The sequence below is a fragment of the Pipistrellus hanaki genome (assembly GCF_964339955.1).
Source record: "Pipistrellus hanaki genome assembly, chromosome: 9".
Lineage (NCBI taxonomy): Eukaryota > Metazoa > Chordata > Mammalia > Chiroptera > Vespertilionidae > Pipistrellus > Pipistrellus hanaki.
Window position 1 is genome coordinate 75979365 of NC_140511.1, and position 9675 is coordinate 75989039.

Genomic DNA, 9675 nt, shown 5'->3' on the forward strand with positions numbered 1-9675 from the left:
CAGCAAGGGAACCAGGAGAACAAAGGCACTTCAGTGGGCTCAGAGCTTCCAATGGCAACAGGAAGCAATCAGGAAAAATAATAAGCCACCAACTCACAGGCTTCCCTCCGGGCGGAGGCGCGCATCGAGCCCAGGAATCGGGGGCATACCCCGTGGAAGGCCGTCCCCGAGGCTCTGCCGATGCCTCCCGGCCCTTCCATGTTGGGCCCGGGTCACCCCCCGGCCACGCACTGGAAACCCCATGCTTGTGGACTCCCTAGTGGCAAAATAATCAGCTCTGTGTCTGCCTCCCATACAACCGGGCGCCACAGATGTGATTCCTCTCCTCGGGGGCTGGAACAGGACAACGGCGGACAACGGTGGGCAGGCATTCCAGCAACGTCACCCCAAAAGCTACAGGAAATCCAAAACTGCAGCCAAGTGCAACGCAGCAGAGCCGGGCTGAGAAACCCCACCTTTAAAACAAACACCCCCCCCAAAAAAAAAAAAAAATCCTTTTGCCTCCGCGATCCAGGCATTTCCGGAAAGAAAGGGAGCAGTGCTGGCCTGAACTCCAGATACTGTCGTGTTTGGTCGTCACCTTGTTTTGCTAGGCTCAGACACGGCCGAGAAACGTAAAAGCCCTCCTGAGAGAGACCAACTGGGGGTGAAACCGCAGACTGTCCGTAGGCTTGGACTGGAGGGGGCAGGAGGACTTGAGGAAACCATCCCTTCTCGGTCCCCCCAAACCTCCATGGAGGGGCCGCAGCTCTGGGAATGTGACCCCAGAGAGCCAGGCCGGGACACCTCCCTGCCATGTCCACCCTGGAAACACTCAGGGAGACAGCTGTTTGCCTTCAAGAGGCCCAGACAAAGGAACCCAAGGTCCCCCCCCCAAAAAAAAATAATAATAATAAATAATAATAAAATAAAATAAAACAAGCTGCCACCAGCAACACGGGCCTCGCTGGCCATGCCCACGGGCCCTGCCGCACTCCAGAAAAACAACTCTCACGTCTGAGGAGGATGATTTAGGTAGCGAGAGACTTGCTTCAAAAAACCACATGGCAATCTCCAAATTAAAAGAACATGTGTAGCGCTTTGCAGGCGCTTGGGTTTCCTGAGCCCTCCCGACCTCAGCTCCACCCCTGGGACACACCGAGCGTCGTCGAGGGGGATCCCAGCCCCCGGTCTCCCCACGGGTGCGCTCAGTCCACAACTGAGGCTGGAGCTCGCGGCCCCGCCACCCCACGCCCCGGAGTCCCGTCCCCCGCGGCGGCCCCGCGCAGCCGGCCCCTCGGATGCCCCCGATCGGGGCCCCCCGGAGGCCAGGCAGGTCCTGGCGGCCCCTGGCAGGTGTCAGTCGGTTGGAAAACCGACAGCAACACCGAGAGGCAAGGCCGGCGCGACAGGCCAGGCCGCCCGCGCGGGGCTCGGAACTTTCTCTGCAACTTCAGTCCGTCCCCGGAGCTCGGAGCTCGCGGGCCGCGCGGCCATCGGACACAGGCTCGCCCGAGCTCCCGGCGCGGCGGCCTGGACTGGCTCCGGCCGCGTCCTCCCGGGTCCCATCCGCGGGGCCGGGGTCCCCGGGTCCCCGCGCGGCCTCGCCCGCCGGCTCCGCGCGGGCGCCCTGCCCAGCGCGCCGGGGCCCGGGCAGGTGAGGGCCCGCCCGCCCGCACCTGGCAGGCCGGGCCGGCGCCGCCCGCGCCCCGCTGGCCGCCCCGGGACGCCCGGCACCGGGCCCCGCGCCCCCGGAGCGGCCCGGGCGGCGGAGACAAAGGGCCGCGCGCGCGGCTCCCGGGCGGCGGGGGGGACCGCGGCGCGCGCGCCCCAACTCCGTCCCCAACTTGCAAAGTCGCCGCCGCCGCGCCGCGCACTTGGCCGCGGGCCGCCCGGGCTCCCCGGCTCCCGGGCCATTGTCCCCGGCCCCGCCCGCGCCCACCTACCCGCGGCGGGGGCCAGGCTGCAGCACAGCGCGAGCAGCAGCAGCGGCGGCGGCGGCGGCGGCCGGGGCGGCGCCGCCTCCATGTCGTCCGGGGCCGGCGGCCCGCGCCGCGCTCACTCGGGCTCCATGGCGCGGCGCGGCGGCTCCTCGCGCGGCTCCCGGCGCCTGCCGCCTCCCCCTCGGGCGCCGCGGGCCAGGACGGCGGGGGAGGAGGGCGGAGGGCGGAGGGGGAGGAGCGGGAGCGGAAGCCGCGGCGCGTCCCCGCCCCCCGCGCGCCGCGCCCCCCCGCGGGCGCCCCCGGAGCCGGCCCCCGCGAGGCTGCAGCCGCTGCGCGCCGTCCCCGGGGCCGCCCCGCGCCCCCCGCCGCCCCTGGGGCTGCGCGGGCTCCTCGGGGGCTGTGGGTTGGACTCCGGGCTTCCACCCCGTGGGGGCCGGGGGCCCACCAAGCCCCGGAAACAGGTGTGTCACCTGTAGGGTGGCAAAGACCGGGCCTTTGCGGATGGGTAAACCGAGGCATGGGGGCGGGGCGCGGGGAGGGGCGTTGTCCGAGGCACGCGGTGAGGCAGTTTGGGGGCTGTTACATTAGTGTGATGATTTAAGGATTTAAAACGGTGTAAGAATAATTATTTGTGTGATTTAAAATAGGAACGAAAGCATTTACTTTTATGAGTGATTTATAGTTTAAGTGTGAATTGTATTTTTTATCTTATTCTGATTTTAAGTAAAAGAAATTATTTGAAATGTGTTTTAGGCTTAGTATAAGTAACTCCATATAATGTGACTTGAATCCATTTTGTAAAAACTTGAGTTTTAAAACTGACTTTGAGCCCCTAACTGTGTGAACGCCCTAAGGAGTGTTTATCTGAAAAGTTGGAAACTGAGGCAAAAGGTACCTTGAGAGCGCCCAGTTAAGCACACTGAAGATCTATTGGTTGCACCCAGAAGGAATTAAGAAACACCTAGAAATGGCCATAAAAGAAGGGACCTAGAGGCACTGGGCAGAGACCAGGAAGGGCTCCTACACCCAACGTGCTCTCCCACTCTCTTCTCCCTGTTCGAAATTCTGCGTGAGACTCTGCCGGAGTGAAGCTGTCACTCTGCCTGTGAGCCAAACCTCTGAGGCCTCGTTCCTGACAGCAGCATGCTCCTGTCCAGTGTGTGTGTCTGTCGGCGCGGATCTCCAGGTGACCTGCCTAGGCTTCTGGAAACCACCAGACTCTGGTAAATAAACCTTGGGATTCATGCATTTTAACTCTTGTGTCTGTGTTTAGTTTATGCTCGGTCAATTTTAGTTAAGTACTGTGGGCAACCCGTGTAAGTCCAGGTCTCTGGCTGAGGGACCCCAGGCACCTGTGCAGAAGTTCCCACCGGAGGGTGAGTTGGAACAGGGGCTGTGAGCCAGGGGCTCCTGGAACGTGGTCTGTGTGCTTTCCCACCTGTTGGCACTGGGGCGGGCGCCCGGGAGGGCAGAGGAACAGGAGGAGCTGGCAGAGAGAGGCAGGAGCTGCAGTGGCTGCGATTGGAGTGGGCTTGACGTTTTATTTTTATTTTTATTATATATATATATATATATATATATATATATATATAAATATATATATTTTGATCTCAGAGAGAAAGGGAGAGGAATAGAGCGGTAGAAACATCAATGATGAGAGGGAATCATTGATTGGCTGCCTTCTGCACGTTGGACCGATCCCGCGATCCAAGCGTGTGCCTTTGACCGGAATCGAACCTGGGACCCTTCCGTCCACATCCACTGAGCCACACCTGCTAGGGCCTGAGGTTTTATTTTATTTTTTTTAATATATATATTTTATTGATTTTTTTTACAGAGAGGAAGAGAGAGGGATAGAGAGCTAGAAACATTGATGAGAGGGAAACATCGACCAGCTGCCTCCTGCACACCCCCTACTGGGGATGTGCCCGCAACCAATGTACATGCCTTTGACGGGAATCGAACCTGGGACCCTTCAGTCCGCAGGCCAACACTCTATCCGCTGAGCCAAACCGGTTTCAGCTCAAGGTTTTATTGTTTAACTAAATGACCTCTCCTCGCGTTATGATACAGAGACTGCGTTATGACTCCTTATCCAGGTCTTCCCATCACGCTCCCAGGCGGGCAGAGCAGGAAAGGCCCTAGGGTGGCAGAGCCCGCCTTCACCGCATTCAACAAGCAGGCACTGACCTCCCCATCTCCCTGGCTCTGTCCCCTCCTGACCATGGAGCTCCGCCTGGACCCTGAGGGGACAGGAGGGGCTGGGAGGGCCACGGCACAGGCTCTGGAACCCGCAGGCCCCAGTTCAGACTCTGGCTCCAGAACCAGCTGTGTGCCCTCGGGCAGGTTTAAATATAACCTTCCCCGCCACTTCCCTTCCTTACAGAACAGGGCCAGCGTGCCCTGCAGGTAAGCGTGAACTAACAGCCTGCTCACAATGCCACCAACAGCCCGCTCACAATGCCAGCATTCTTCATGTGTTTGTGACAACTGCACAAGCGAGGCAGAATGTCTCTGTCCTACGGAGTTTATATTCTAGGGAGAGAGGGAGACAAGCAAAAAACAAGAAGACAGCCGAAACCGGTTTGGCTCAGTAATAGAGCGTTGGTCTGCCGACTGAAAGGTCCCGGGTTCGATTCCGGTCAAGGGCATGTGCCTTGGTTGCGGGCACATCCCCGGTGGGGGTTGTGCCAAGAGGCAGCTGGTCGGTGTTACTCTCTCATCGATGTTTCTAGCTCTCTATCTCTCTCCCTTCCTCTGTAAAAAATCAATAAAATATGTTTTTTTAAAAAAAACAATAAGAAGACAGATCAATTACAACAAACAAACAAAAAGTCCCAAAGCACCGTTAACAGACGGGAGGAAGGCCGTGAAAAGTGAAGGTTATTGGGCTGCAGTGTCTGGGGAATTGTGACTTGGGAGGTGGGGACATGGACAGAGGTGTGAGCACTGGCAAACGGTGCAGGAAGGACAGCCAGCTGGGCTGGTATGGATCAGACAAGGAATCGAGATGTATCCAAAGAGCAGTGGGAGCAAATAGTAGGCATCTATGATAATAAAAGCATAATATGCAAGTCGACCGAACGGCGGAACAGTGTAATGACCATCCGGTCGACCTTCCGGACAAAGCCTCAGCTGTGGGGGCCAAGGCAGCGGGGCTGTGAAGGCCTACTCTTGCACGAATTTCATGCATCGGGCCTCTAGTTTAAGCAATAAAATCCTTACTGATTTCTCTCTGAGTGCCCAACCTCAGTAGCACTTCCTGTCGGCTCTATTTTCAAAACAGATGCAGACTCCCTGCTCTTCTCACAACACCACCCCGGTTTGGGTCCCGTCTCACCCCCCTGGGTCTCCTGCTTTCCACCTTGACCCCTTCAGTCTAATCTCACAGCAGCCAGAGTGAGCAGGTTAAAACAAGTCAGATCGCATCCCTCCTCTGCTCAAGAACTTTCTAAAGCTGCCGTATCAGTCAGAACAGACGTCAAAAGCCATGCCTGATCTGGCCATACCTCTCCCGTTATCTCTCCAGCCCCCTCACCCTGTTCCAGACTCTGTGGCCTCCTGGCTGTTCACATTCCTGCCTCGGGGCCTTTGCACTTGCTGGCCTCTCTCCTGGAGCTCTCTTACCCCTAATTATCCACAGGGTGCACTTCTTTACATCTCATTTCCTCAGCCAGGTCTGCCCTAAGCCCCTTTGAAAACTGCAAACCAGGCCCCTTCCTACACCCACCGTTCCCAGCACTGCCTGCTCCATTTCTCTGCTTCACTTTCTCCCTTTGCACCGACTGACATCTGACAAACTGTTCCCCTAACTTTCTTCCCTCCACTGGAATGGAAGCTCCAGGGGAACGGAGACGTTCATTTGTTTTGTTCCCTGTGTGTCCCCTGAGCCTAGACCAAGGCCCAGCACATAGTAGGTGCTCAATAAATGTCTGTTGAGTGAATGAATGAAGTGAAATGATCTAACTTACATGTATCAAAAGAGCACTCTGGCTATGGGGGGTGGGGGCGGGGGCGGGGACAACGCTCCCAGGAGGAAAGAGGGATGCAGGTGACTGGTTAGTGGGTGGATACCATGGTAACAGCCAGGGGAGATGGCGTACTGGACTGGAGGCATGGGAGTTGGGGTGGCTCAGGAATGAACAGAGGAGGCTGGGATCAGGATGCTTTAGGACAGTGGTCGGCAAACTCATTAGTCAACAGAGCCAGATATCAACAGGACAATGATTGAAATTTCTTTGGAGAGCCAAATTTTTCAAACTCAAACTTCTTCTAATGCCACTTCTTCAAAATAGACTCGCCCAGGCCGTGGTATTTTGTGGAAGAGCCACACTCCAGGGGCCAAAGAGCCGCATGTGGCTCGCGAGCCGCACTTTGCCAACCGCGGCTTTAGGAAGAGCAGATGGGGCTGGGGAAGGGCACTGATGGTGGGGATGAGGGGAAGGGGCCCCAGGGGCTCATGGGAGCTCTGCTAGTGGGCACCTTACACAGCTGGGCCAGAGTTCAAGCCGGCCAAGGCTCTAAACCTGAGACGCTGAAGGCCCTCCACCCAGGTACGCAGATGGTTAAAAGCAAAATGAACCAAGAACGGACAAAACAGATACTGGGACTCTCTTTCCAGAGAGGGAGACGGCGATCTGGAAGCTCAGAACGGGAGAATTCAGTAGATCGAGAAGAGGCCGTGTGAGTCAGGGCTGACAGAGGCCGGCGGCAGCTCCTGGGGTTTCCTGTGCCAGCCCTTGTGATGTCCACTGTGGAGGGACCCCCGGAGACCCCCCCCCCAGAGGGAGGGACTGTGCCCCAGGTCCCCAGGCACAGAACATGGTCCCAGCTGGCCTGACGACTCCATGCAGGACTTTGACAAAGCCGTTTGCAGAGCCCAGATGAGCAGTAGTCGCCGTTTCGTCCTGACACCACAAGGGCAGGGATTTTTAGACTCTTCCCTGATGTCAGAAGCAACCGGAGAACCTGCTAAGCTCCCACTTCCCCGAAGGCTGCTGGCCACGGCGCCTCAGGCCCAGGACCTCTCTCCGGTCCCCTTGGAAATGCTCCCTCTCAGGTCCCTCCTCAGCGAGGTGCCGGGCTCAGCCGCTGTCGGAAGGAATCATTCCCGGGGACAAGGGCTCCCGGAGGGTCCGTGCAGGGCCCGTCAGAGGTGCCACCTCAGCCCGGACACGGGGGAAAGCGCCTCTTTGGTTTGCCTCCCGGGCCGGAACATGCTGACTCCGGACAGTTATTCTGAGCGCGAGGGCCCTCCCGCCCGGCCCGGCCCGGCCTGTGGGCAGAGTGTGCCTTGGGCTCCTGGCATCCCAACGCTCTGAGCTGCGAGCACCCTCCACAGGGCAGCTCGGAGGGAGGGCAGAGGGGTGTCCGCAGACCAGCCTGTCCATCCCTGGGCCCCATGGGCCTGGCCCCTGCAGCAGCACCACCTCCAAGCAGCCTGTGCCCGGAGCAGGCAGGGGAGGGCGGCCGCCATGCGGCGTGGGCTGGATGTGGGATCTCTCCGGGATAAGGCGACCAGACGTCCCGCTTTTGGCGGGATAGTCCCGACTTTTAACAATTTGTCCCGCGTTCCGCGGCGCTTTAAAAAAGTCCCGGTTTTTGGAAAGAATGCACGACAAGCTAGGGAATGGCTCCATATAGACCAAATTATTAATCAAGAACACTCCCCCCCCCCCCCCGCCCCCGCCGGTCCCACTTTACCAATGTGAATCTGGTCACCTTACTCTGGGAGCTTCGTTGGTTTCCATGGAGATGGCAGGGGTGTGAGGGACACAGGCGGGACTTCCCCTCTGAGCCGCAGGCTCCTCGTGTGTAACATGGGTGTGATGGTATCTCTCTGGGTGCTGATGGGAACCTCAGACAAGAGAAGATCTGAGAAAATGACTGGCCCGAGGGTGGGTGTGCCAGCACGCCCTCGGCGTAGGCACCCCTCCCCACAAGCTCCTCTCCTTCCCAGAGCTGCCATCAGCCCTGAGTTTGTGGCCCTGAGCTGCCCGCTCCTGGTCACACGGCCTGCCCCGTGGCTCACCCTGGGGGAGAACCCACCGGGCAGTGCTGTTTTCCATGCAGTTGGAGGGTTTCCCTTCTCACACGCCGTAAAGACACCTGCCGCGGGCGGAACAGTGGCCCCGGAGCAGTGACGTCCACGTCCTAATCCCGGGAACCTGTGCATGTTAACCTGTTTGGACAAAGGGTCTTTGCAAGGGTAATTCAGTGAAGGATCTGAAAATGAAGAGATCATCCTGGATTATCCCAGTGGACCCTAAATCCAGTGACAATGATCCTTCAGACAGAAAGGCAGGGAGATTGGAGATAGAGGAGGAGGAGGAGGAGGAGGAGGAGGAGGAGGAGGAGGAGGAGGAGACAGAAGACAGAGGCAGAGATTGGACTGATGCGGCCACAAGCCCAGGGTGGCCTGGCACCCCCGGAGGCTGGAAGAGGCAGGAGGGACCCTTCCTGGGAGCCCTGAGAGGGAGCCCGGCCCCACAGACAGCCTCATCTCAAACCCTGGCCCCCAGAACCGTGAGAGAGCAGTGTTCTGCGGTGGTACGCAGGCCAGCCGGGGTGATCTGTTCTAGCAGCCCCAGGCCACTGTTGCAGTCCCCAGTCGTCACAGACCACCTTCCCCGCTCCCCCCCCCCCCCACCGGCCACCCCCACTCCCCATTCCAGCACAGGGAAGGGAAGTGAGGTCAGAGAGGGAAGGCCTAGTCCAGGACGTCGCCTCCAGCTGGCAGAAGTGAGTGGTTGCAGCAGAGCCGGTGTGGGCCCTGAAGCCTGAAATAATTATTCTCTGGCCGAAACCGGTTTGGCTCAGTGGGTAGAGCATCGGCCTGCGGACTGAAAGGTCCCAGGTTCAATTCCAGTCAAGGGCATGCAGCTTGGTTGCAGGCACATCCCCAGTGGGGGGTGTGCAGGAGGCAGCTGATGGATGATTCTCTCTCATCGATGTTTCTAACTCTCTATCCCTCTCTCTTCCTCTCTGTAAAATATGAATAAAATATAGTTTTAAAAAAATAATAATTATTATTATTATTATAATCTGGCCCTTCCCTGAGATGTTTGCCCACCCCGTCCTCGGGGGCCACGTCCGGTGGCGAGGCCTGTTCTAGAGAAAAAAAAGCAAGTAAGAAGGTCGGGGGGTGAGAAAGGACGCGCTAGGGAAGCGGCATTAGTGCTGGGACCCGGAGGAAGGGGGGAGGGAGCTTTGCAGCCAGCGGGAGAGGCCAGTGCAAAGGCCCTGGGGCTCGGGGAGGGCTGTAGGGTCCGAGCAGAGAGAGACGTGGTCAGAGAGTAGCGGGCTGGCTCCCCGGGGCCATGGAGGACACTCCTCGGAGGGAGATGGGAGGACCACCTGGGGCCCGGAGCAGAGGAGGCGTGAGTGTGGGCTTCCATTGCACAGAACGTCTCTGCTCCTGTGAAGGAACAGGCTGAAGTGGCTATGGCAGCGGTCCAGGTTCAAGATGGCAGTGACCGAGACGGCAGCCGCAGCAGCGATGGCGAGAAGAGGTTGGGTTCTGGGCCTCCCTGAGGGCAGAGAGGACGTGGAGAGGAACGTCGAGGCTGAGAAGAGACGGTGTCCAGGATGATGTCCAAGTGTTTGACAGGAGTCAGGCCGGGCTGAACTCACTGAGACGGAGACCGGAGAGCCGGTGTGAGAGGAAGAGAGACCGGGGCGGGGGCGGAGTCCACCTTCACCTTGTCTAGCCCGGGGACCTGGGAACTTCACTGCTCCTGAGTCCGATCGGAGA

General features: G+C 58.7%; 1 protein-coding gene across 2 annotated transcripts in view; it reads right to left on the minus strand.

The window, feature by feature from the left end:
* The window catches only part of LRP5 (LDL receptor related protein 5), a 75361-nt gene extending 73227 nt beyond the window's left edge, over positions 1-2134 (minus strand). For both annotated transcript variants that reach the window (XM_084894527.1, XM_084894526.1), the window contains exon 1: positions 1926-2134. In XM_084894527.1, the coding sequence (XP_084750653.1) occupies positions 1926-2007 (82 nt within the window). In that variant the 5' untranslated portion in view covers positions 2008-2134. The remainder of the gene's footprint in view (positions 1-1925) is intronic.
* Between the last annotated feature and the right edge of the window lie 7541 nt (positions 2135-9675).